At 45.0% G+C, this 27,248-nt stretch overlaps 2 protein-coding genes across 6 annotated transcripts in view; both read left to right on the forward strand.

The window, feature by feature from the left end:
• Positions 1-2,211: 2,211 nt before the first annotated feature.
• Positions 2,212-2,525, forward strand: LOC133051509 (10 kDa heat shock protein, mitochondrial-like). The gene has a single exon (XM_061135982.1). It carries the CDS (start codon positions 2,212-2,214, stop codon positions 2,518-2,520), a length of 309 nt encoding a protein of 102 aa, XP_060991965.1. The 3' UTR covers positions 2,521-2,525.
• A 7,745-nt stretch (positions 2,526-10,270) lies between these two features.
• The window catches only part of SAE1 (SUMO1 activating enzyme subunit 1), a 60,520-nt gene continuing 43,542 nt past the window's right edge, over positions 10,271-27,248 (forward strand). For 3 of the 5 annotated variants that reach the window (XM_061139693.1, XM_061139689.1, XM_061139691.1), the window contains exons 1-3: positions 10,271-10,461; positions 22,935-23,046; positions 26,832-27,005. In XM_061139693.1, the coding sequence (XP_060995676.1) occupies positions 10,364-10,461; positions 22,935-23,046; positions 26,832-27,005 (384 nt within the window). In that variant the 5' untranslated portion in view covers positions 10,271-10,363. Of the gene's footprint in view, positions 10,472-18,502; positions 18,746-22,934; positions 23,047-26,831; positions 27,006-27,248 lie in introns of those variants that run through there. The other 2 variants (XM_061139690.1, XM_061139692.1) reach the window with 2 other exon arrangements.

Consider the following 27,248-nt stretch of genomic DNA (forward strand, 5'->3'; position numbering starts at 1 on the left):
AAGGAAATCAGTCCTGAATACTCATTAGAAGGACTGATGCTGAAGCTGAAACTCCAGTACTTTGGCCACATCACGCGAAGAACTGATTCATTGGAAAAGACCCTGATGCTGGAAAAGATTGAAGATGGGAGGAGAAGGGGATGACAGAGGATGAGATGTTTGGATGGCATCATTTACACGATGGACATGAGTTTGAGTAAACTCCAGGAGTTGGTGATGGACAGGGAAGCCTGGCTACAGTCCCTGGGGTCACAGGAGTCATTCACGACTGAGCCACTGAACTGAAGGAGATGATGTCGCCCCCTAGAGGACATTTTGGAAATTATGGCGGGAAATTGTTTTTGCTTGTCAATTGGTTCTCAAGGGGACACTATTGCTCCCTTGGGGACGTTTTGGAAATTTTCGTGGTCATTTGAGGCATCACAATAATGAGGGGGCTGTTACCAGATCTAGAAGATAGGGGTGGGGATGATAGAATGTTCTGCAACATTAGTTTGTGAATAATGGGAATCTGTTTATGCTAAGTTATATTAAGCTATCACGCTGAACTTTTCCAGTTCTTTAGGAATTTTGTACATAGCAAAGTCATGGTAGACTCTTGGATATAAACGCATACCAACACTTTTGAAATAAAAAGTGTTTTGGAACTCTATAGAAGTGGTGGTTGCCAGTGGTGGCTGTACTAAATGTCAGTGAATTGGTCGCTTTATTTATTTTTTTAATTTGTATTTTAGATTAAACTATGGCTGATTTTGGAGAAGGAAATGGCAACCTACTCCAATACTCTTGCCTAGAGAATTCCGTGGACAAAGGAGCCTGGTGGGCTGCCATCTATGGGGTTGCACAGAGTCAGACACGACTGAATCAACTTAGCAGCAGCAGCAGCATAGCTGATCTACAATGTTGTATTAGTTTCAGATATACAACAAAGTGATTCAGTTTTACATATACATTTAAAATTTTTTTTCAAATTATTTTTCCAATTAGGTTATTGCAGAGTATTAAGCAGAATTCCTTGTGCTACATAATAGATCTTTGTTGATTTTCTATTTTAAGTATAGTGGTGTATATATATTCAGTCCCAAACCTTCAATTTATCCCTCCTCCACCAAATTGGTCTCTTTAAAATGGTTAATTTGGGGTATTCCTTGGCAGTTCAAAATACTTTGTTATGTGAATTTCAGGTGAGTAAAATTTCATTCAGGACACTCCCTAACCAAATGCAAATAAGTATATGCCCTGGATCTTTAAGGTCCATTTCAAGATCAATATATTAACAAATCATTCAAAGCCCTGGGTCTGCTTTTACAACTCAAAAGAGTTTCACTTGGACTTTCCTGGTGGTACAGAGGATAAGAGACCTTGCTCACCTCAAACGGAGAAAGTCCGCAAGGAGCAATGAAAACATAGTGCAACCAAAAATCAATAAATTTTAAAAAAGAGTTTCATTCCTTTATTTCCCTATGATCCGTGTGTGTGTGTGCGTTTAGTGACTCAGTCGTGTCTGACTCTTTGCGACCCCATGGACTGTAGCCTGCCAGGCTCCTCTGTCCATGGGGATTGTCCAGGCAAGAATACTGGAGTGGGTTGCTATGCCCTCCTCCAGGGGATCTTCCCTACACAGGGATCGAGCCCATTTCTCCCGCATGGCAGGTGGATTCTTTGTTCACTTCAATAACACAAGGCAACTCAGCAAAAGTGTTTATTTCCAAAGGCTTATCCAAAAGATACTTGATATAGCCCTTTGCTGCCCAGTCATTCCGTGACTTCTAAACGTCTTTCCTGCACAGAGGTTATTTGATCCTGTCTTTGGCATTTTCCCCATGGAAGTTATTTGATCCTGTCATTGGTATTTTCCCCTTTGATTGGAAAATAGTAACACAGCAGAGTGCAATAGCTTTGAATTTAGAACTTAAAACAAGGTTTAAAAAAAGAAAAAACCCACAGTTTTATTTTGGAAAAATTCAAAGATACACAAAAATAGAGGGAAGAATAACATGAAAGTCGTGTATACATCACCCAAATTAAACAATTATAATCTCATAGCCAGATAACCAACAAGGATTTACCATATAGCAGAAGACCTATGCTCATTGTTTTATAATAACCTATAAGGGAAAAGAATCTGAAATAGTTTATGTGTATGTAATAAGTGACACAAATGAACTAATTTACAAAACAAAAAGAGACACACACATAGAAAACTAATTTATGGCAGGGCAGGCATTCAGAAAGTTTCTTCCCCTCTTTGACCGAGTATTAGTTGAAAGAAGTGCAGCCGAAACTGTAACCAAAGGAGGCATTATGCTTCCAGAAAAATCACAAGGAAAAGTATTGCAAGCAACGGTGGTAGCTGTTGCATCAGGCTCTAAAGGAAAGGGTGGAGAGATTCAGCCAGTTAGTGTGAAAGTTGGAGATAAAGTTCTTCTCCCAGAATATGGAGGCACCAAAGTAGTTCTAGACGACAAGGATTATTTCTTATTTAGAGATGGTGACATTCTTGGGAAATATGTTGACTGAAATAAGTCACTATTGAAATGGCATCACGTGAAGCTGCCCATTCCACTGAAGTTCTGAAATCTTTCATCATGTAAATAATTTCCATGTTTCTCTTTTATAATAAACTAAGGATATCCAAAAAAAAAAAAAAAAAAAGAAAACTAATTTATGGTTACCAAAAGGGAATGGAGAGGAGGGCTAAATTAGGAGTTTGGGATTAACACATACACTGTGGTAAAGAATCTATCTTCCAATGCAGGAGATGCAAGAGTCTCAGGTTTGACTTCTGGATCAGGAAGAGCCCCTGAAGAAGGAAATGGCAACCCATTCCAGTATTCTTGCCTGGAGAACCCCGTGGACAGAGAAGCCTGGCAGGCTACAGTCCATGGGGTCACAAAGAGTCAGACATGACTGAGCAGATGAGCATGCGTGCACATAATATAATACAGTACATACATTACATTATACAGACTGATGAATTTACATCTGTACAAAGTGTTACCAGTCAAACTGTGTCTCCAAGAAGGTGTGTTCAAATCTCAATCCCTACTACCTATGAATGTGAGCTTTCTTGGAAATAGGATAGGATTCTTTACCACTCTGCCACCTGGGAAGCCCCTTATTATAGTATACTTTTATTAAAACATATTTGTTTTAAAGACTCCGCTTATTTGACTCTCAGAGTTTCTACTCTAAACAGCAGAAGCTGTGTCTACAGAATGGCTTAGAGAGTGTGATTAAAAGCTCTACAGACCCATGAGAGATACCCAGAGCTTAATCCAATGTCATTTTTTTTTTTCCAATGTCATTTTTTAAAATTGAAGTATAGTTGGCTAACAATGTTGTGTTACTTTCAGGTGTATAGCAAAGTGATTCAGTCATACATGTTCTTCAGAATCTTTTCTTCTACAGATTATTACAAGATGTTGAGTATAGTTCCCTGTACTATACAGGGAGTCCTTGTTGGTTATCTAGTTTGTATTCAGTAGCGTGTATATGTTAACCCCAAACTCCTAATTTATCTCTCCATCTGTTGTCTATTTATTTATTTATGGCTGAACCACCAGGCATGTGGGATCTTCCCTAGCCAGGGATTGAATTTGTGCTCCCCTGCAGTGGAAGTGCAGAGTCTTAACCACCGGACGGCCAGGAAATTCCAACCCCCCCGCCCCAATGTCTTTTATCTATGTATTTTTTTTTTTAAATTTTGTATTGGGGTATGGCCCCAATCGGTATGGCCGATTAACAATGTTGTAATAGCTTTGGGTGAACAGTGAAGGGATTCAGCCATACACATACCTCCCCCCATGTCTTTTAAATACCCCTAAGAGTAACATGGTTCTAACAGGAAGAGGAGGGAAAGAATTCAGACTAGAATGAAGCAAGACACAGATCTTTGTTCCACAGTTCTCCACACTGACTGCCTTTTAGAATCATCTGGGGAGCATTTGGTAAAAATCCCAAGGTCTCAGCTCCACCCCGAACCAATTAAGCCGTCTCTGAAGGCGGGGTTTGGGCACTGTCTTTGCTAAAAAGCTCTCCAGACAATCCTAATGTTCAGGTGGGATTGAGAACCGCTGCCTTGGTGAATGGTGAGCAGTCACCTGGGTGGAGGTAATTATGTAATCCTTAAACCCAGGAGCCTGACATATTGAATAACTGCTCTCCTCCCCCTTTAAGTTACTCTGTCACAGTTTGGGCAGCTGTTCTGATGAGGTGTTGCTGAAAAGCAAATTGCCCCATGGGTATCTACCCAAGAGAAATGAAAACTGTGTCTCAAAGAGATATTTGTACACCAGTGTTCACGGCTGCATTATTCACTATAGTCGAAATGGTAGAAACAACCCAAATGTCTACTGATGGATGAATGGATAAGCAAAATGTGGTATGTGCTCACAATGGAATATACTCAGTCTTCAAGAGTCTCTGCCTGCAATGTGGAGTTCTCCTGGGTTCAATCCTTGTACTAGCGACTAAGCAAACACAATGATCACACATTACAATTAACAAATAGATTTACAGGCTTAAAAAAAAAAGTATACACTTGAAACTAATTCAATGTTGTATTATAATTATACCTCAGTTAAAAACAAAACAAAACATTATTTTGCATCCCGATTGATGCTTTGTCCCCTGGGGTCACCATGGCTCAGTCACCTGACCTCTTCCTTTGTCTCCTGTTTACTTGGTTATCACTTCCTCTAAGAGATGTTCCCTAAGCCTACAGTACAAAACACTCCCCCTACAGGTTATCTATTGCCTAGCATGGGGCTGGGCATTGAGGAATTAGTGGCTTAGTGTTAGTCTCAGTCGTGTCCAACTCTTTGCGACCCCATGGACCACAGCCCTCCAGGCTCCTCTGTCCATGGGATTCTCCAGGCAAGAATACCGGAGTGGGTTGCTATGCCCTTCTCCAGGGCATCTTCCCCACCCAGCAATCAAACCTGGGTCTCCAACACTGCAAGTAGAGTCTTTACCATCTGAGCCACCAGGGAACCAGGCATTGAAGATGTCCTTAGGGAAATGTAAATGAATGAAACCATCAGAGAGACTAAATTCAGAAAGATGGAGAGTGAGCTCGCATCCTCAGAATACTCTTTCCTGACTCCTACACTAAATCAGCTGGAGAAGGAAATGGCAACCCACTCCAGTATTCTTTCCTAGAGAATGCCATGGACAGAGGAGCCTGGTAGGCTACAGTCCATGGGGTCGCAAAGAGTCAGACACGACTGAGCGACTTCACTCACTTCACACTTTATCACTGGAGAAGGAAATGGCAACCCACTCCAGTATTCTTGCCTGGAGAATCCCATGGACAGGGGAGCCTGGAGGGCTGTGGTCCATGGAGTTGCAGAGAGTCAGACATGACTGAAGTGACTGAGCAACACTAAATCAGACACTATTGTAGCTCCTTCTTCTTTCCCTTGACAGCACTTCTCAAAGTTTCTGTTTATTTCTATACCACTTTTGGCAGAGAAAGAGAATTAGAGTTAGGAAGAGAAAGGAAGCTGGGGTTGGGCAATAACGGAGAGTGTAAGAAGAGAGAGAATTGGGTGGGGAGAATATTCAGGCTTTCTAATGCTCTGTAGCAAGTGTCAGCAAACTTGTGCCAAAGGGCTTTCTGGTTCTTAGTTCCCGGACCAGGAACTGAACTCGTGACTCGGCACTGCAAGCTGCCGAGTCTTAACCACTGGACGGCCAGGGAATTCACAGTAAACATTTATTTTACTTACAGCTCAGCGCTTTGGGCAGAGCTTGGCAAGAATAGCTTCTCTCTGCTCCCTCTGGGGCGATTTTCTGCCAGAAGATCTCCTTTCAAGATGGTGACTCACATGTCCAGAAAGATGGTGCTGGTTGTTGGCTGGAGCTGTTGGCCTGGCCGAAGGTCAGAAGCTTTACTCCTTTTCCATGTAAGACTTCTCCATGGGCTGTTTTGGCTTCTACTAGCGTGGAGGCTGGGGTTAAGAGCAAGCGTCCCAAGAAACAGATAGTGGCAGTTGACTATTTCCTTTTTAAAAAACAGCTTCACTGAGATATTCACACACTATGCAATTCACTCATTTAAAGTGTACAATTCAGGGACTTTCCTGATGATCCAGTGGCTAAGATTCTGCACTCCCAATGCAAGAGGCCAGAGTTCAATCCCTGGTCAGGGAACTAGATCCCGCATGCCACAACTAAGACCTGATGCAGCCAAATAAATAAATAAATATTAAAAAAAATAAAATGTACAATTCAGTCTCTTTGGGTATATTACATTATTAATTTTTAAAAATTTTAGTCATTTTTATTTTAAAATCATTTTCAAATGTACAATTCAATGAATTAAGTACATTAAGTGACAGGCAATCACCACCACTGCCTAGTTCTTCTTTCATCACCTTTTGTACCTGAGTTCTTTCACTTAGCATGATATTCTCAGGATTCATCCAAGTTATGGCCTGTATCAACGCTTCATCCTTTTTATGGGTGAATGTTTTTTCATTGTATTGTTTTACCACATTTTGTTTATCCACTCATCACTTGATGGATGGGTTGGGTTGTTTCACATTTGGCTACTGTGAATAATTGTTGCCATAAAGATTGGCATACAAATATCTGTTTGAGTCTCTGTGAATGGAATTGCTGGGTCCTATGATAATTCAAAGTTTCACTTTTTTGAAGGGAGGCTGCCTTTTTCTTAAGGGCTGGACCCAAACATTGGCCCAGCATTCACTTCTATCATATTTTATTAATCAAACAGATTCAAGGACAGGAGATCTAGATTCCTTCCCTCCCTCCCAATACAAATGAAGAATATCAAAGGATTTGAGGACATGTTTTACCCCTCCCACAGAAAGTCTGGGAGGGAGAGGTGGTGGTGAGAGCCAAGGAGAGACTCTCAAGGAGTCAGACAAAGAGAATTAACTCAGACTCTGGGTCTTGGCAGGGGAAGCCATGCTCTCAGCTTGGGGTTCTTTCGCTGGTTTGGTAGTTTCAACCTTTATCGACTGCAAATCTCAGCTGAAAGTTTACATTCTCAAAATATGTTGTCCTGACTCCTACGTTAAGTCAGACACTGTCATAACTCCCTCTTCTTTTCTTTTTCTCAAAGTTCTATTTCTTTTTTTTTTAATTAAAAAAATATATTTAGTTATATGTTTTTGACTGTGCTGGGTCTTTGTTCCTGTGCGGGTTTTTCTCTAGGCAGTGAGCCGGGGTCACACTCTAGTTATAGTGCGTGGGCTTCTCATTGCAGTGGCTTCTCTTGTTGCAGAGAATGGGCTCTAGGGTGTGCGGCTTCAGTAGTTGCAGCTCTCAGCCTCTAGAGCACAGGCTCAGAGGTTGTGGTGAACAGGCTTAGTCACTCCGACGCGTGGGATCTTCCCAGATCAAGGCTCGAACCCGTGTCCCCTGCATTGGCAGGTGGATTCTTTACAACTGAGCCACCAGGGAAGCCCTAACTTTAAATTTTTTTGCCATACCACAAGGCTTGTGGGATCTTAGTTCCCCAGACAGCAAACGCGGAGTCCTAACCACTGGAGTTCCCTGGAGTGTGTCCAAGTTTATCATGATTGTATCCCCAGGGCCTGGCACATAGTTGAATACATAGTTGGGATTTGGTAAATATTTGTTGAGTAGTTGCATTAGTGAATGCCTTTGATGAAGTACTGTCTGTCCTCCCTACTAGAGTGTCAGCACCACACAGAGCAGGTCTGTTTCCTTTGTTCACCGTATTTTCACAGGGCAAGATGCGTAGTCGATGGAGTAACTTGCCTCCATGATGGTCCCCAAATGATCTCTGCCCTCTAGTATTCACACCCTTGTATAATCCCCTCCCGCAATGAACAGAGCTGGCCAGTACCTGGCCAATAGCATACTGGTGAGAACGCACGACTTTCAAAGAAGCTCTGAGATCACTTGCTCTGGGGTATGCTAGTCGGTATGTCATGAAGACACTCTAGCAGGTTGGTGGATAGTCCCAGAGGGAGAGGAATTGAGGTCCTCAGCTATCGGCCAACATCAACTCACCAGCCACGTGAGTGAGTCAGTTTGGAAGGAGATCTGCCCCCAGCCCAAGCCATCAGAAAGTTGTAGCCCCAGGTACCATCTGACTTCGTCCTTATGAAAAACCTTGAGCCAGAACTGCCTCACCAAACTGCTCCTGAATTCCTGATTCACAGAAACTCTAAGAGATAACAGATATGTATTGTTGTTGTAAGTTCTTAAATGTTTATATAATTTGTTTCATAACCATAACCAACACAGTAGGTATTGCTAGCCTTTTCTGAATCCGAGTCATATTGCAAAAGGGGAAGAAGTATCTATCTCTGAGGTTCATAGAAAATGTACCTCACTGGGCAAGGTCACAGAACATGTGTGTGCGTGTGACTATGTGCTACATTGCTTCAGTTGTGTCTGACTCTTGGAGACCCAGTAGACAGAAGCCTGCCAGGCTCCTCTGTCCATGGGAGTCTCTAGGCAATAATACTGGAGTGGGTTGCCATGCCTCCAAGGGATTTTCCAGACCCAGGGATTGATCCTATGTCTCTTATGTCTCCTGCATTGGCAGGCAGGTTCTTTACCACTAGGTTAGAGAACTTAGTAAGAACTTAGTAAGAGCTTAATGTACCACCAGAAGTGTAACTTCCTGAGGAAGTATGTGGGCCTGGGTTTGAATCCCAGCTTCACTATTCCTAAGATAATAAGACTTTGGGCCACTAATACTTACCTTGGGTGGATCTCATACTCCTCAGCTATGAAATGGGAATATTAAAGAATGTATCTACTCTTCCAAGGGTTAGAGAAATAATCCACATAAAGCCCGTTTAAGCTCCATGAAAGGGCAGATACTGTTTTTTCTTTTTGCCTGTTCTATCCCTAGCACAAAGATTGGTGGTGGACAATTTATTAATAAATATTTGTAGAATGAGCAATAAAAAGGCACTTTGCCTAAGTACACATTAGCTATTAATAGCCTATAAGGTCCTACATGGGGCTTTCTAGGTTGGCTCAGTGCTAAAGAATCCGCCTGCCAATGCATGAGACATAGGTTCAATCCTTGGGTTGGGAAGATCCCCTGGAGAAGGAAATGGCAACCCACTTCAGCATTCTTGACTGGAAAATCCCATGGATAGAGGAGACTAGTAGGTTACATTCCCTGGGGTTGCAAAGAGTCAGACACAACTTAGTGGTTGGTGGTGGTGGTTTAGTCGCTAAGTCGTGTCCCACTCTTGTGACCCCATGGACTGTAAACTACCAGGCTTCTCTGTCCATGGGATTCTCTAGGCAAGAATACTGGAGTGGGTTGCCGTTTCCTTTTCCAGGGGATCTTCCTGACCCAGGAATCAAACCCTAGTCTCCTGCAGTGCAGGCTGAAATGACTAAACAACAAAAAAGGTCCTAGTGATTTCCCACCTGCTTCATTTTATGATTTCATCTTGTGCCATTTGCCACCCTCTCACTCTGCTCCATCTGTACTCCCTTCTCCATAGCTCCTCAAATATGTCACATGTGCCAGCTTCATGGCTTTTGCACCTGCTGGCCCCACCACCCCAAGAAATACTCCATCTCCCAGTTATCTACATAGCTTGTTATTGCTGCTCCTTCAGCTCTCTGCTCAATGTCACCTTTTCTGAGAGATCTTCTCTGGCCACTCCTGTCACCCTCTAGTCCCATATCCTGTTTTACTTTTCTCCAAAACATTTACTGACTCCCCCCCCTTCCCCTCTTTGGGCTCTCTTCAATAGAATGTAAGCTCCATGAGGGCAGGGCTTTGTCTATTTTACTCGCCACTCTCACAACGCTGGCGTTGCCAGGATTCAGCAGATTTCATTATATTTGCTGAATTTACAGCCACATAAACGACCACCTGGCTTTCCTGGTGGCTCAGACGGTAAAGCGTCTGCCTGCAATGTGGGAGACCGGGGTTCGATCCCTGGGTCGGGAAGATCCTCTGGAGAAGGAAATGGCATCCCACTGCCGTACCCTTGCCTTTCCAGGGACGGAGGAACCTGGTATGCTACGGTCCATGGGGTCGCAAAGAGTCGGACATGATCGAGCGACTTCACTTTCCTTTCCAAACGACCAGCTGGGTAGTCCCGTGGGGCTAGAAGCCTCGGGGACTTTTGGCCAGGATTGGCCACAGACTCCGTCACGTGACTGGCTGTGTCCCGCCCGCCTTGGAGGCCAAGGAGGTCCACGTGGTTTCGACTCCAGGGGCGGGGTGGGGGTGGGGCGCCCGGGGAAGGTACTGCGCAGGCGCAGTCCGTGGCGCAGGCGCAGACGCCTCCCGGGCGCGCGGCCGGCGGCGGTTGGCGGCGTGTGGGGCCGGCTGGCGGTTGCCGGGAGCCGGAGCAGGGCTCAGGCAGCTAGAGCCGGCGCCATGGTGGAGAAGGAGGAGGCGGGCGGCGGTATCAGCGAGGAGGAGGCGGCGCAGTATGACCGGCAGATCCGTCTTTGGGGATTGGAGGCCCAGAAACGGTCTGGGCTGGTGCGGCTTGGAGGGGGGCGGGGGAGTTGAGGATCTGCAGGGGGCGTCTGGCCTGAGGCGTTGGCGGCCTTCTGGGAGCCGGACGGTTTCATTTGAAAAGAGGAGGCGGGAATCGTGTCAGGCGTGGGCGCCCTCCTGAGAGGACTGGAGGGGTAGATTTGGTCTGCTTCCTCAGAATTTTTGGGAAGCAGGAACGTCCCAGGTGGTGGGAGGGTCGTTCCGAGGGGTTGGCGGCCTCTCGAAGGGGAGGTTTAGGGACTCGACGCCCGAAGGGAGTGATGGTGGGGTTTGTATCGTGGTTGCGGGCTTAGGGAATGGGGGGGAGCAATGCCTGGAAACGGTGAAGTGGGGGCGCATAGTTGATTCATTCATAGGTAGCAGGAACCTCGTCTCGGCTGGACGCTGCGGGAGACTGGCGAGCCAAACAGATGCGAACTTGGATTCATCCTTGTGGCCTCTGAGTGGTGGGCCAGTCTGAAAGAATGAGGGGTTTTTTGTTTGTTTTTGTTTTGTTTTTTGAGGAATTTTGGAGCACTTTATTTCAAGTGGGCATCCCGAGAGGCTCAGAGGGTCTCGGGGCGCTGGAGGTACCTGAAGATACCTGAAGTACCTGCTTATGTGTAGATTTGGGGATGCCTCCAGAGAGGACAGGATTGGGCATGCCTTGGTCTTGGGCGAGTAGTTTTCAGAGGGGATGAAGTCTTTCAAAGAGGTGATGAATTTGATCAGATATTTATTGAGCACCTGCCACAGACACCGTTGTAAGCACTAAGCGGGTGTCAGTGAACTAACTCGGCAGACTCCTTGCCCAGATGGAGACTACATTCTTGTGAGGAAGGCAGTAAACCTAAAGAAACAGCAAAATATTGGGCAATGCAAGAGCCAGGGAGAAAAAATAAAGCAGGGAAAGAGGATCAACAAAGGATGATGAGGTGGAAGAGCTATTTTTAAAATTTTTTTATTTTTGGCTGTGCTGGGTCTCCCTTGTTCTGTGGGCTTCTCATTGTGGCGACTTTTCTTGTTGCAGAGCTGTGCTTCTAGGGTTCTCAGGCTTCAGCAGTTGTGTCTCCTGGGCTCTAGACTTAGGGCTTAGTTGTGGCGCACAGACTTAGTTGCTCTGTGGCATATAGAATCTTTCCGGATCAGGGATCGAATCCATGTCTCCTTCATTGGTAGGCAGATTCTTTACCACTGAGCCACCAGGGAAACTGTTGTTGTTGTTTTTTTTTTTTCTTCTTTTGTTTTACTGGAGTATAGTTGCTTTACAGTGTTGTGTTAGTAGGAGAGCTGCTTTGATAGGGTGGCCAGGGGAGTTATCTGAGAGGTAACACTGCGCCTCGGTTCTGTATGCAAGGAAAGAGCCAAAGAGCCGGGTGGTCATCTCGAAGGACCTTCAAAGCGCAGAGAACAGCAAAATCCTGGAGGCCAGAGCATGCTTGGCAAAGTAGAGCAACAGAAGTGGCTGGAACCAAATCAGGGGAAGCTTTTTAGTACTAAGTGTTGGGGAACCTGTTGGAGAGTTTTGAGCAGAGGAGTAGTATGATCTGCTTTGTGTTCAAAAAGGACCACTCTTCTCTGTTCAAGTGTGCAGAAGTGGGAAGAAGGATTCTGTTTAGGAGGTTGCTGCGGTAATCCCCTTGAGACGGAAGTAGTGACGGCTTGGAACTCTAGAGAAGGGGTCAAATATAGATTCTTATAATTTGAAGGTAGAGGGGACAGGCTTTGCTGAAGGATTCAATGTGTGGGGTGTGAAACGCAGAATTCAAGGATGCCTCCAAGGTTTTTTGGCCTAAGCAAGTGGAAAGATGGAAGTGCCTTTACTGAGTGAGATGGGGAAACTGGAGATGTGGTGGGAAGAATTGGGAGTTCGTTTTTGGACTTAGGTTTTAGCTGTTACTAGACATATAAGGAGCAATATGAGAGTGATGAGGTCTGGGTGATGGGGAGTGGTTATGTGATGTGAGGGAGTATAGAGTGGAGAATTACTTGATTGAAGGATTGGGGAGGCAGGCAGGTCAAGAGAATTTAGTTTGAGGGATGAGAGCTTCTAGAATTTTTTGGTGAGAGCGTGTGTGTGGGGGGTGAGGTGGGGGGTTACTTCAGGCTCATTCTGGAATCTTCTGTGATTGTGGAGGAGGGTACATCATGAGGTATTAGTAAGGATTGGTCTGAGGGTTGGAAGCACCTGAAGTAGATGATTGAAAATTAAATAACGAGAATGGGCCTGAAGACATAGGTGGGGTGGACTGAACTTAGGGTCTGCTGATTGAAGGATTGAAATGTTAGGAGGTCCTAAAGAATTGGGACGCGAATCCTAGGTGTTCTGGAAGGGTTGATCCAAGGGGTTGGGAACAGTAGGTAGGTCTTATTTGAAGTGATGTAGTGTCGGTAAGGATTAAACTAGAATTATTGAGGGAGCTGTCAGAGGCTTAGGAACCAATGATTTATCTGAGGAACAATAAAGGATGGATGGGGGCTCTTGAGGGAGAGAAGACCTAAGGGGCAAATGAGAGTCAGGGTAAGGAATTCAGGGGAGGTTGAAGTTATTCTGAGGAAGTGGAGATGTACTGAACTCAGTGGAGAACCTGAAAAGGATTGGCTGAGGGTTCTGGGAGAAGGAAGGAGTTACCTATCATTTGAAAGCTATAGATTTGTAGACAGTCTTACAGAGTTGATAAAATGCTCTTGAGTCTCATAGCAGCTCTTTGGAGAAGGAAGGCAGTGGTTTCCTCCTCTGTTCAGAAAGGAAGGAAGCACCACAAAGCAAAGTGATTTGTCTCTAAGGGAACTCCAGGTGGGATAGGAGAGCTTCGGAGACTGGAGTAACTTTGTGAGATAGAAAGCAGCCTGGGAATCGACAACTGCATTCTGGCTACAGGTTTGCCTCTGACTTTGTGTCATGTTGGACCAGGGTTGTCAGAGAATTGTAAGGGAGAGAAATCATAATAAAAATGGCTTTTCAGGGAACATACAGTCTGGAGGCTAAAAACTGGGGTGTATCTCTCATACAGTGTTTTAATTTTTTTGAAATTAGTTGCCAGCATTAAAAATTCTAAAATTTTGGCCAAATTTGGGACAATTTGAGCATGGAAAGAATAAAATCGACCTCACTTAGAAATATTTAATAATGTATCTTCTGATGTGATGAAATAAGAACCTCAGTGCATCATCTTTGATGTTTTCCTACCAAATATCTTTTACCCTAATCATATTTTTAGAGAACAGGGAAACAGGTTAAAGGACAGTATTAAGGTAATGATGAGATGTCCAGCATGTGGGACATTTTACAAGACAGCTGCCCTGGTTCTCTTCCAGAAGTCAGTGTCATGGAAAAAGTAAGCAGTGGGACTGTTCTCAATTAAGAGAGTAAAGTGGTGGAGCCAAATGCAAGGTGTGACCCTAATTGGATCCTGGTTCAAAAAGAAAACTTCTCTAAAAAACATCTTTTAGACAATAGGGGAAATTTGAGTATTCAGTCCTGTTAGACAATTTGGGGAATTATTTTCTAGATGTGCTAGTAGCGTGGTTATGAAGGGGAACATCATATTTTTGGAGCTGCAAGCTAAAGGTGTGAAGTGCTGCCTTGTCAGCACATGGGTAAAGCCAACAGGGCAAAACGTTAACTCTCTATTTTTCTGTATGTTGGAATTTTTTAATGAGAGGTTGGGAAAATATCTGTCTCCCAACCACTCCCCATGCTCCCCACATACGGGTATGTCACAGTTTCTGATTTCTGTCTTTTGAAAAGTAGTTAAAGTCAGACAGACAGTAAGGTCAGACATCCTTATCAGTTGGATCAAAGTGGAGGCTGCCTGTCTTACAGAGAGCTTATGTGACCATCGTCTCCATCAGCTCTGCTTCAATCACTGATGGCACTGCCCGGCCCCTCTAAGCTTGTGAGTTTGCAGTTCTTGGTGTGTGCCCAGCCCATGTTGTGGTTGAGGTTGAGGTTCAGGGAAGGGAGCCAGCTCTCCCAAGGTCACACACCAAGTAAATAGAAGAAGTGGGACTTCTATCTAAGCTGGTAACTTTAGGTTCACTGCCTTTTCCGTGATAGCTGTTTTGCCACCCTGGGGGCTCATTCTTTCAACTAAAGTAACATAAAGGAGAGCGTTGAAGCTGGCAGCCCTGGTTGTTCTCAGACCGTGTGCTTCAGTAGTTTTTGCACTGCGTTTCACGCCAGAGGCCCATCTAATGTTTCTTCTTCCACTCAGCGGTCATTTATCCCCTGTCTCAGGGTGAGGAAGGAGGGTGCCTAGGAAGAGAAAAGTAGACGATAAGCTCCGTGAGGGTAGGCGCTTTGAAATGTCCGATAATTGAGATGTCGGTTTTGACTGGTCGCTGTGAAATCCCCAGTGCTTTGTTGAGTGGGTGGAATGGTTGTACACTGCAAAGACCTGGGAAGTCCAGGAATCTGAGTTCAGTTCCTTGGCCTTAGGTCCCACATGTGCACAAAGGAGGGGTGAGTGTGACTAAATCTTTAAGGACTTCAAGTTGAAATTTTAACCTTACAGGATTGGGACTCCCCAAAACTTCGCTGTTTTGAAACACTCATTATCCTACACAGCTGCTGTTGAGACAGCGCTTCAACTGGTTCCATGGGCACCTAGTTGTCATGAAAGTGACTGAGCCTGTACTGGAGGCCAGTCCTGGTGGTTTCATATAAGGATCCATTTTCTAGTGGTTAATAGTTGAGTTTGAATCCAGAACTTCTTAGTTATCTAACCTGGGATACATTTCTTAACTTCTCTGTGCTTCAGCTTTCTCACTTATCAAATGAAAATAACAGAATTTACGTTATAAGATTTTTGAGAAAGATGGGACTTCCCTGGCGGGCCAGTGGTTAGGTCTCCTGGCTTTCACTGTGGAGGACCTGGGTTCAGTCCCTGGTTGGGGAACTAAGATCCCACATGCCGTGCAGTGCGGCCAAAAAAAAAATTTTTTTTTTTAATTGAGAAAGAAATGAGATGAAGCACGAAGAGTCCATGCACAGAAAGCATTCAGTGAATTCTAACTACCATTATTTGACAAATATAAATTACAGTAACAGAAGACAAGGAACTAAATAGGAAATGGGTTGTGATAAATAAGATACAGCAGGTGTCAGTGGGATACGAGGAAACTCCAGAAGGACAAGCTAGACTGTGGGAGGAGCAGGTTTGCCCAAGCAGATTGAGGTGGGGAACAGTCTTAAGTTGTATCTTGGATTCTGACATTTGAGTAAGTATAATGAATAGGCAGGAGGATTGAGCAAGATCATAGATTTAAGTGACAAATACTGTACTGTCGGCCTTCCCTGGTGTCTCAGCAGTAAGAATCCACCTGCCAATGCAGGAAATGCAGGAGACTTGAGTTCTGTTGCTGGGTCGGGAATGTCCCCTGGAGGAGGGCATGGCAACCCACTCCGGTGTTCTTGCCTGGGAAGTCCCATGGACAGAGGAGCCTGGCATGGGGTCACAAAGAGTTGGATATGACTTAGCAACTAAACAACAACAGCAACTGTACTGTTAAGTGAAAAAGAGAAGTATTTTTAGAAGCAGAAAATGGTTAAATCTGCCAAGTGGTCCCATCATTTATCTGGTTGCACTGACCAGAAACCTAGGAGCTCTTTATTCATCTCTGTCCTCTCTGTCTTCCATCCAGTCTACTGGAAAGTCCTCAGGGCTCTGCTTCAAGGTTTATCTCTCTCTCTCTCTCCTTTTTTTTTAAGTAAACTTTTATGTCTTTATAATAACTGATACAAATAGGAATTTGAACATTTTGATAAGAATGGATTAATGTGACTGTCCTGGGGTACATGCCAAGTGCTGAAGGCAGGAGTGGATGTCCCATCACCATTCTTTTTTTTTTTTTTTCTCCTGGTTTTTATTTTTATTTTTTTGAAATTCCAAAGGATTTTATTTTTTATTTTTATGTTTTTTAGTGGTTTTTGCCATACATTGACATGAATCAGCCATGGATTTACATGTGCAAGGTTTATCTCATCTGCCTTTTTTCATTATACCCATCATCTCAAATCACTTCCACAGTTCCTCCTTGGTCTCCATGTTCCACTCTTGATTCCTTATAATCCATTCTCCACTTAGTAGTCAAACTGATTTAAATGAAAAACAAACAAGCAAACCTCTTAACATTCCTTCTCAAAGCCTTCCCAGTGATTTTCCGAGTGCCCACATCTTTTAAGTCTTTCTTGCCCTGCCTCTCTCCTTGCCTGCATCTCCTGGCTTGCTCCATTCAAGCTGTCCGTCCTTGAACCTCTCTGTTCCTCAGATATGCTAAAGCTCTGCCTGTCCTTGGGGACTGTGTGTTTGCCTTACTAGAAATAGTCCTATACAAGATTTTTGCATTAGACTCTCAATAAACATGGTTTGAATATGAATTTTAGACTTCAGAATTTTTAATCATGAGTGAAATTCATTGGCTTGACTTACTTTGCAGTATGTCCTGTGAATTCAAATTGTGGTATAAAGATTGGCTCCTTCCTTCCCAGAAATTTAAAAGGTATTTCTATGGCAGAAGTTAGAGGGGAGTGAATCCACAAATATTTATTTAGAACCTACTTTATCCTCTTTAGAAAAGACCCTGGTGCTGGGAAAGATTGAAGGCAGAGGGAGAAGGGGATGACAGAGAATGAGTTGGTTGGATGTATTAATTCTGCAAGGTCAGTAGTATTATTAGTCTCATTTTACAGATAAAGGAAGCTGAGAGTGGCAGACAAAATAATGCCTGTTGGGTAGCTGTTTTATCTTCAGCAAGGTCCCTGAGAACTCCGTGCCTCAATGGGTTAGTTTCCTGTTGGCAGCTGTAATGATTACCACAAATTTAGTGGCTTACAACAGCCCAAATTCTGGAGGTCAGAAGTTTGGAATCTGTTTCCCTGGGCTAAATGAAAATCAAGGTGTTGGCAGGGCTGTGCTCTCTATGGAGGCTCTGGGAAGAATTTGTTTGCTTGATTTTTCTAATGTCTAGAAGCCACCTGCATTTCTTGACTTGTGGCCCCTTCCTTCATCTCTCAAGCATCTTCAAGCCTCTCTTCTCTGAGCAAAGACCCTGCTTTTGTCATCATCTCACCACCTCAGACCCTTCTGTCTCCCTCTCTAAAGGACCCTTGTGATTATTTGGACCCACCTGGAAAATCCAGGATAATTACCTCTGCTCCCCCATCCCCAGTGCTTAATTTGATCACACCGGCAAAATTCCTTTTGTCGCATGATGTAATATATTCATGGACCCCAGGAATTAGGGGCATGGATGTGACGATGGCAGGGCAGCATTATTTTGTCTGTTACTCTCAGCTTCCTTTATCTGTAAAATGAGACTAATAATGTTGTAGCCACATGTTCTGGGAAACAAACTCACTGAGAAGGACAATGCAGATAGTGGAGTGCAGTTTGTTTATTTATTTTAGGAGTGCAGTTTATTATACCTGCGGGCCCAAGGCAAAGTCAGAGTCTCCTCTTAGCCAAGGACCCGGCCAGTTTTAGTGAAAACCTTATATACCCTAAGTGTATGTGCCCAAAGCCACCTCCCCAAATTCCCTGAAACTAGTCTGAACAAAGGAAAAGAAAGATACAATCAAAGTTAACCTGTGATTCATATGCTTTAAGCCTAGGTAGTTAGCAGTGGACAGTTATCAACAGGCCTGTGGTCATACCCCAATAAGCATAGTAGAATTTATGATTCTATTTGGTTACACAGATAATTAGGGTATTCTTTTAGGAGATGAGAGTCTAGATACGAGCCCTGGGGCTCTTCCATGCCTGGGGTCTGGTTTTCCATTGGTATGTTGTTTCCATAGATACTGGGCATAGAGCTCCAAGTCCAGAGTCCGGCCCAGGATGGAATCCTGCTTTCAAGATGGAGCCTGTTCTGTGTTTCCTCCTTCAATAATACTACACCCTTGCAGAGTTAATATACATAAGTTGCTTAGAACAGTGCTTGGCATTCAGAAACTTGTTTTCGGGTGGTTTTTTTGGCTGTGCCATGGCGAGGCATGTGGGATCTTCGTTCTCTGACCAGGGATCAAATCCATGCCCCCTGCATTGGAAATGTGGATTCTTAACCACTGAACTGCCAGGGAAGTCCCTCAGTAACTGTTCCCTAAGTGTTAACTACTGTTATTTCATTCTGTTTTATGACTGCCTCACGGGCTTCCCTGGTATATCCGCCTGCAATGTGTGAGACCCACGTTTAATTCCTGGGTCGAGAAGATCCCCTGGAGAAGGACTAGGCTGCCCACTCCAGTCTTCTTGGGCCTCCCTGGTGGCTCAGATGGTAGGGAACCAGCCTGCGATGCGGGAGACTTGGGTGCGATCCCTGGGTTGGGAAGATCCTCTGGAGAAGGGAACGGCTACCCACTCCAGTATTCTGGCGTGGAGAATTCCATGGATAGAGGAGCCTGGCGGGCTACAGTCCATGGGTTCGCAAAGAGTTGGACACGACTGAATGACTTTTCACTTTGATTTTCTGTAGCAGGTATGCACCAGGACGCCATGGCCTGCGAGCCCACCATCTCAATCACTCTACCTTATTGTTGCCCTTCTCTACTAGCTAGTTCTGTCAGTTACTTTTAGCTGTGTAACCACTGTGTAAGCTAGTTCACCTCTTAGTCCCTGTTTTCTTAGCTACAGAATAGAGATAATAAGGTACCAGCTCATGAGATCCTCATGAGGGTTAAATGACATAATACACGTGAAGAGTTTAGAACAATGGTTGGCAGGTGGTGTGAGTGTTCATTGAGTGTTAACTATTCTTTGTTGTTGTTTTTTCTTTTTTTTTTTGCGCTATTTTGCTATCTACCAGGTTTATATAATTCTGCTGGGATTTCTTTTGCTGTATCTGTAACAGTTACTGGATTAACAATGTAATATATTTCCAAGCACAATCATAGATGCTAGAGATGCTGTAGTTTCCGAAGCTTGCTTACACTCTAATGGAGGAGTGAGCAGTGAACATATGAACAAATAGCATAACTCCAGATCTGAACCTATTTTGGATGAGGTGGCCAGTGTGGACCTCTCTAAGATGGAAACAGTTGAACTGAGACCTGAAGAACAGGTCATGTGATGAGGTAGGGGAAGAAGCAGAGAGAAGAGCTAATGCCGGAATCCGGCAGCTGGAGCCGACGTGGCGGCGCTTTCTAGGATCAAGAACAGCCAGCCGGGCTGTAGGCGATTACCAAGGGCCAGAGTAGGATGAGATGGCAGGGCTGGCAGTACCAAGCTTGCCTGGGAACCATTGAAGGGACTGAGCAGGAGAGTGGTATGATCTGGTGTCGGAGCTCTCTCTTTCTGAGATGGGGACAGTGGCTTGTGGGGGGCAGGGATGGGAGGGAGGCCGGGTATCAGGGTGTTGCGGTTTTACTAGTGAGAAACGGAGGCCAGGTTAGGGTGGTGGCTGATGCTGCCGCGAACATCAGTGTGCCTGGTTTTGGCCCACCTGAGTATTTCTGTAGGCTTGATTCCCAGAAGGGAATCGCTGCCTTAGAGTGAGTAATGAGAGCCAACGTTCTTTAAGTGCTGACTATGTGCCAGGTACTATTTTAAGTGCTTTTCATGTAATTGAGCCAGAAATAAGCAGTCCTCTCAGGGCCCTAGAATGGTTAAGGATTAAAAACATACCGTGACATTTGGTGGTGTTGGCAGTTGAATAAAAAAAACCTCGCAAGCAGTCAGAGTCCATGGAGCTCTGTAGGATGGTGGGATCCTGGAGAGGCTGTGGGCTCCATGGGATTTCTGTCAGAGGCGTTTGTGTGGAGCCGGTGCTTGAAGAGTTCAGAGGGGACACTCTCCTAAGTTGGTTGTGATAAGGACTTCTTGAGGAAATAGTGTCTGAGTTGGGGTTTGAAGTCTGGAGGAAAGGCTTGACGAGGCTGAGGGAGGAAGACAGGGTGCACGAGTCAGCCGTGTGCAGTGCTGTGATTTAAAGTCTGCGGGTGGGGAGCTGAAGGCAGGTTTGGGAGGAAGCTGGTAGTAGTGGAAGATAAGGTGGCGGAAATGGGAGAGAGCCGAGACTGAATGGATTTAAATGCCAGCTTAAATTTTTTTTCTCTGTCAGATTTTTTTTTTTTTTAAATCAGAACCAAATCGATCACTGAGCCCTTTTGTAAGTAAGGCAGTGGAGATTGAAGGAGATGTTCAGGTAACTTTTACTCAGCATCTGGTAGTTGGCTGGGCCTACATTAGGTGGTTTTGCACACATTTGACCAGGTCTTCGAGGAGATTTAATGACATAAAGTCAGAATGGATATCTCCATTTTACAGATGAATGGAATGAGGTTCAGAGAGATGGCTCAGTTTGCTTGGGTCACCAGTTAGGAAGTGGCAGAGCCAGAATTCAAACCCAAGTCTTCACCCCGAAGGGCGTTGGTGCTGGGCCCTGCCTGTTGCTGAAGGAACAGCAAGGAGAACAGAGCCTGAGAAGTTAGTGGGTTTGGAGGTATAGATTTCCCAGAAGCAAGCGGGGCCAGTCTAGCTATATCCTTGGGGTAATGGAGCAGTCAAACCAGAAAAGACCATCACTCAGACTAGGAGGGACCGTGGAACCTGGGATTCCAGGTGCAGGCAGTGTCGGGACCAGGTGAAGGGAGATGAAGGACAGTGACAGCAGAGACCTGGAAGGCACAGCTGAATGCACGGCTGCTCAGCCTGTCTGTTGTCAAAGGTTTGATCTGTGCACGATATCCTCTTTGGAAACATTGCTTATTTATCATCTGTGTTGTTTCTGGAGGGATTGGAGTGCCTTTGGAAAGACGCATAACCTCTTTCCTCCTTCCCCCTGCTGGTGTGACGCTCTCAACCTGTGATAAGAGACCCCCCTCATTGCTAGCATCTGTGTTATTTGCTTGTATGTCATAAGCCCTTTGCTCAAATTACTCTGGTTAACTGGAATTGTCGCTTGAAAGGCTCCTCTCTGCTAGGGTGTGGTTGGCAGTGGCAGGGCAGTGTAGAAAACCAATAATGAACAAGCTGGGAACTGGACATATGCCTCTGAGGGAAATATTGTCAGTGTTCTTTCCCTCCTCCCGATTTTACCCTTTGATCATACCATTGAAGGAAATCCCAAATTTGCTAGCATCAAGAATCAGTGCAGTACTTGATTTTATCAGCCCTCATTCCCATTCAAGATTTCTAGCCTGATGACATGCAAGTGTCCATAATTATTAGAACCATTTTTGGAAAAGAGTTTCTGCATGCTCTCCCTAGTAGTGGTACTATGTGAGAATGGACTCATTTCCTAAACTAGGAGCAGGCTCATTGGCCAGCAGACCCTGAATTTATGTGAGACTCTTCTTTAGTTCTTACTCATCCTTGTCAGTGTGAACAAAATAGATTTGCTGCAGAAATATTAATGGGTTTGATTACAAGGTGCTAAGACCTGTAAGACCCTGATGGGATTTTTCATGATGCAAACTCTTTATTTCCTTTTTCCAATCGGAAAAATTCTGATTCTGAAACATTTTTGGTTCAGGAATTTCACATAAGGGATTGTGGACCTCTGCTGCTTTTTTGCTGACTTCGGAGTTAAGTCCAGACTTCTGGGATATAGCCCAGCCTCTGATTACTTTCTTTTTAAGCTTCCTCTTCTGTCACCCTACAGACTTAGAATGATATAAACACTTCCCAGATGTATCCTCTTTCAGGCCACCGTGTGTGTGATAGCTTAAATAGTGCCCCTTCTCACCTTCTCTTCTGCTGTCACACTAGTCCAAGCCATCATCCTCTCTCAACTGTGACACTCTTCTAACCCCCCACCCTCCCCACCCCATGACTTTCCATCTTGTATAAAGTCCAGCGTCCTGACAGTGCCTTCGTAAGAGCCTTCATGATGTGGCCCCTGGTTCTCTCTGCAGCCTCATCTGTCATTCTTCCTTTGGCTCTCTGCTGTTTAGCCTCTCTCTCTGCCTTCCTGTTCCTGGAACAGGCCACGCATTCCGTTGCTTTGGGGCTTTCGCACTTGGCTGTTTTTGGCTGTTGTCTCTACCTGGCACGTTTTTCTCCCAAATACTACCTGTGTGCTTGTCCTTCATTTCATTTTAATTTTTGCTCAGTACCTCTGTGGAATGGCCTTCATGATCAGGCTGACAAAAGTAGCATGGTCCATCACTGATCCACATCATGCTTGATTTTCATCACTTTTTGACATGTTATGTGTCTCTCTTTGTCCGTCTCTATAAAATACAAGCTCTGAGAGGGCAGGGATTGTGTCTGTTTCTTCACTGCTGTATTTCCACAACTGAGAGGGGTGCTTGGTATTGTAGGTGCTCCATAAACAGTTGTTGAATAAGTTGTTCTCTGCGGGATAGAGTGGAGCCTGTCTCTTTTCTAAGATCTGAGGTCTTGGTGCTTAAGTGCATTCAATGAAAACCAAAGTTACTTCCCTGTCTTTGTCTTGTTTTGTTCTTCAGTGATTCGATGTACTTCCACTGTTCTCTCTCATCCTGTTAACAATGTCTGCCTTTTAGGCTGCGGGCCTCTCGGGTGCTTCTTGTCGGCATGAAGGGACTCGGGGCTGAAATCGCCAAGAATCTCATCCTGGCTGGAGTGAAAGGACTGACCATGCTGGATCACGAGCAGGTGAGATTCGCTGTCACCATATCGCTGTCCTTCACAGTCTCCACCCCTCAGTATAAACACATGGAGATTGCGTGTGTTCCTGCTTGCCCTTTCAGGGCTGTGAAAGAGGAGGGCTGGCGTTAATGACACTGTAGCCATGGAGACTGAGTGCCAACGCAGGATTTGAATTCACCTCCAACATGTCACGAGGTCTGCCAGTGGAGACTCCCATCTCCTCTCTGAGCTTGCTTGTCTGTAAAGTGGAGTTACTGTGTCCCTTGAAGGGTGATTGGCACCACAGTGCCCCCTAGTGGCAGGAACACCTCACCCAGAAGAATTGTCTTGGGTAGAGAGGGTGATAGTGAAGGACAGGGAAGCCTGGCGTGCTGCAGTCCCCTGGGGTCGCAGAGAGTTGGACACAACCGAGCAACTGAACAAGAGAGGGTAAGAATGGAGACCCAGGGAAGGATGGTTCCAAAACTTGGAGGTCCTTGGAAAAACAAAGGGACAGTGGGATGAGAGCGTCTTCATTTGGTTGTGTAATCTGACCCTGGGGACCAAGGAGAGAACACTGAGGGCATGTGACCTGCTTCTGTCACCGCCTGAGCCTGGGGACGAATGCCACTCAGTGTCGGAGTCACCCCTTACCTCTGCAGTGCAAGGACCGGTGGTGCTTTCTGCTTGCCTTCCGCTGCAAGGCCTCGCTCCTCTGACTGGTTTTCAAAAGCCTAACACGTGGTTCTCAGTCCCATCTGTGCTGTAGAATATTCGGGTAGTTATTTAAGAAAAGTTCTCAGGTGAGTCTAAAAGTCAGGGAGGGTTGAGAAGCACTGGCTTCATGTAACCTGGTCCCAGTCAGCTTACCCAGCCTGATGCCTGTCTCATAAATTTCATAGTTCATGAGCACTCCTCAGTGGTTCTGCCTTTTGCTGTTCGCTTAAGGTTTTGTCCCTGACTACAGACATCCCGAGGAGACAGTGCTGCATGATTCAAAAACTTGGGAATCATGCAGACTTGGGCTCATGTCCCACCTTCTGAAGCTGGGCAAGGGCATTAACCTCCCAGAGACAGCTTGTACACCTATAAAATGAAGATGTTCATTTCCGCCTCTTAGAGTTTTTCATTTCACTTAACATCAGCACGCATCCAAGAACACCTACTGGCTACCTTGGAGTGTTCTAGGTAGGGGCAATAGAAAAGTCCACAAGGGGGACTTCGCTGGTGGTCTGGTGGTTAAGATCCTGGGTGCAGGTTCCACCCCTGGTCAGGGAACTAAGATCCCACATGCCATGTGGTGCAGGTAGGTGGGGGGAAGGGAGGGATACACAGGATTTGTTTCCCATTCTCAGTTTTTTCCAGAAACCAGAGAAGGCTTCCTGACTCAGGTTGTGTCAGGGAGACATGAAAGGCTTCCCAGAGTGCTAAACTGAGTCTTAAAAAACAAGTAGAGATTTTTCAAGGTTGGAGGGGCTGTGTTTTAGGCAGGGGACATTAGCACAGCATGGTAGAATCAAAAATAGCAAGCAGTTTGGTATTTGTAGAGTGTGAAGCCCAAGGGATGGGGGTGAGGGTGCAGATTGCAGGCGAGGTCCAAGTCACGAAGGGCCCGCTGGTAAGCTCCGCTATAAGCCTTTCCTTACTTCCCCAGGTGGTGCGGAGTCATTGGAGAGTTTCAGATGGGCAAGGGGTGACCTGAGCTTTGGGCTTTGTGTAGATCACTGATACCGTGTAGACTGTGGATGGCACAAGGTATGGGACAGAAGACTACTTAGAAGGCTGCCTCAGTAGTTTAGGGAGAGTTGGAAAGAGTCTGAGGAATGGCAGTGATGACAGAGATGGCGAGAAGCACCTAGAGGTGAGAGGTGCTTAGGTGGTAGGGTCGGGTGGATTCTGTGTGGGGAAGCAAAGAGTGACCACAGCCGCTGCCATGGACTGGAGGTGCTGCACACGGTGCCTAGAGCCGTAGGTGTGGTGTGTCATTCAGTCCTCACAATAACTCTGAGATGGAGGGATCATCATCCCTATTTTACACATAAGAAAATGGAAGGAAAGGAGGTGAAGCATGGCCCACCCAAGGTCACAGTAGTTAGTGGGAGCACCAGAACCCAGGCCCTGACTCCTGGCAGAGCCCACCTGCTCAGTCCTGTCACCTGGTGGCTGCTATCAAGGAAATGTCGAAGATGCGAAGACCAGGTTTCTGGCTCTGGTGACTGGATGGGTGACTGGTGGGCTCATTAACAAAGACAACAAATGTAGGAATCACATGTGATTGGCCGGCCCCCGGGATCTACAGCAGGAAATATCTGATGGACAGTTTAACGTAAGACTCAAATGGATCGGGAAGCAGTCTGTATCAGTAAAAACAATTTGAGAAACAACAGTAGACTTCGGTAGATACTAAAAGTTATGGAGTTGGTTTATGGAGCTACATAGAGTAAAAAGATGAGTGATTCTGAAATGGAATCTTGAAGACAGCTGCCCATATAGAGGGCCCATATAGAGACTGGGGTGTCCGGTGAGGGGGAAGGAGAACTGGGAGCTGAGAGGCCAAGGAGTAAGGCCCAGATGACCCAGGTAACCTAGGTAGAGTGTTGAGTAAGTGCATTGCTTCTAGTAAGGTCCTCTTTTTACATGGGATTTCTTCATATTTGCTCAAAATCACACATTTAAGTCCTTGAGCCAGGATTTGAGTCACCGATTTGAATCCAAGCTCAATTATTCCAGAAACTGCTATGATGTACAATCTCTCTGTGTTGTGAGATCCTGGGATGGGTCACGGGTACTGTTAGACGGCTGGCCTGAAGCGGGAGGAGGACCAGCCCCGCATACTTGGAGGAAAGATCATAGGGACAGTGTGTGCTGTGCATAGTTGGCAGGAGAGCAGGATTTCCTCTGCTGAGCCCAGGCTTGGTAAAGGTGGTGTGGTCATCCATGGAGGTGAATGATTAAGTTAGACGTTTGATATGTGAAGAAATGCATTTTGAACAGTGGAATCTAATCCTACTTAGTGGCTATCAGGGGATTATATTATCTGTCTTTGAGGCTCTCTTCTGGTGATGTCCAGCCTTCTGAGTGAAATTGTCCCTCTGTTCCAGCCTCTGCTCATCTCACCTCCTTTCTGAGTTTTAATTGAATTTAAGAGTTCGTTTCCAGCATTCTTAATTGTGTCTGATTTTTGCATCGGTTTGATTTGAAACCACTTGTAGGCAGGGACTGCATCTTTTAAACTACTTATGTCTTTCTATGAATGCTTTGAGTTGGGCACATGGTAGGTATTTTTGGTCAATTCTTAGCACTCATGATTATGTCATTTTGTTGGCAGTTAAAAATTAAGAAAGCAAAAAAAAAAATTAAGAAAGCATGGACTTTTTTGTTTAGAGTGAATTTTCACTATAAACACAAGGGGGTGCTCTTTAACCATCAATGCCCAGTTTAAAAAAGAAAAAAAAAGTTAGATGTCTGTTTTAAAGCCTCAGGAGGAAAGAGTATAGGGAATCTGCATTGGACAAATTCCTATAGAAACAGTCATAATACAATTAGATGGTAGATATTTTAGTTACCCTTTAAAATGGAAAAGCTCAGGGGAACTTCCTGGGCAGTCCAGTAGTTATGACTTTGCTTTCCAATGCAGGGAGTTCAGTCCTTGGTCCAGAAGCTAAGATCCCACATGCTCTTAGCCAAAAAACCAAAACATAAAACAGGCTACACTGTAACAAATTCATTAAAGAATTAAAAAAATAAAATGGAAAAGTTCATTTGTTATTTCCTGCCAAATTCAAATATTAAAAAAAAAAATTCCTTCCCAGGTATCTCCAGAAGACCCCGGAGCCCAGTTCTTGATCCGTACTGGGTCTGTTGGCCGAAACAGGGCTGAAGCCTCTTTGGAGCGAGCACAGAATCTCAACCCCATGGTGGATGTGAAGGTGGACACTGAGAATATAGAAAAGAAACCCGAGTCGTTTTTCGCCCAATTTGATGCTGTAAGTTTCATAGAGAATGTAAGATCTGCTGTAGGAATTAAGCACTAGTTGTATGTATATTAGGTCCCCTGGGGTATTAGACTCTCAAATCTGAGCTTTTTCCCAATATAGTTTGTAGGCTGTTCTGTTCTTCGCTTTTAGTATTGGGTGGGCCAAAAAGTTGGTTCGGGTTTTTCTGTACTGTCTTAAGGAGAAACCCGAACCAGGTTTTCGGGCAACCCAAGCTGTTGCCCTAGTTGGGTG

Source organism: Dama dama, chromosome 4 (genome assembly GCF_033118175.1).
Source record: "Dama dama isolate Ldn47 chromosome 4, ASM3311817v1, whole genome shotgun sequence".
NCBI classification, from domain to species: domain Eukaryota; kingdom Metazoa; phylum Chordata; class Mammalia; order Artiodactyla; family Cervidae; genus Dama; species Dama dama.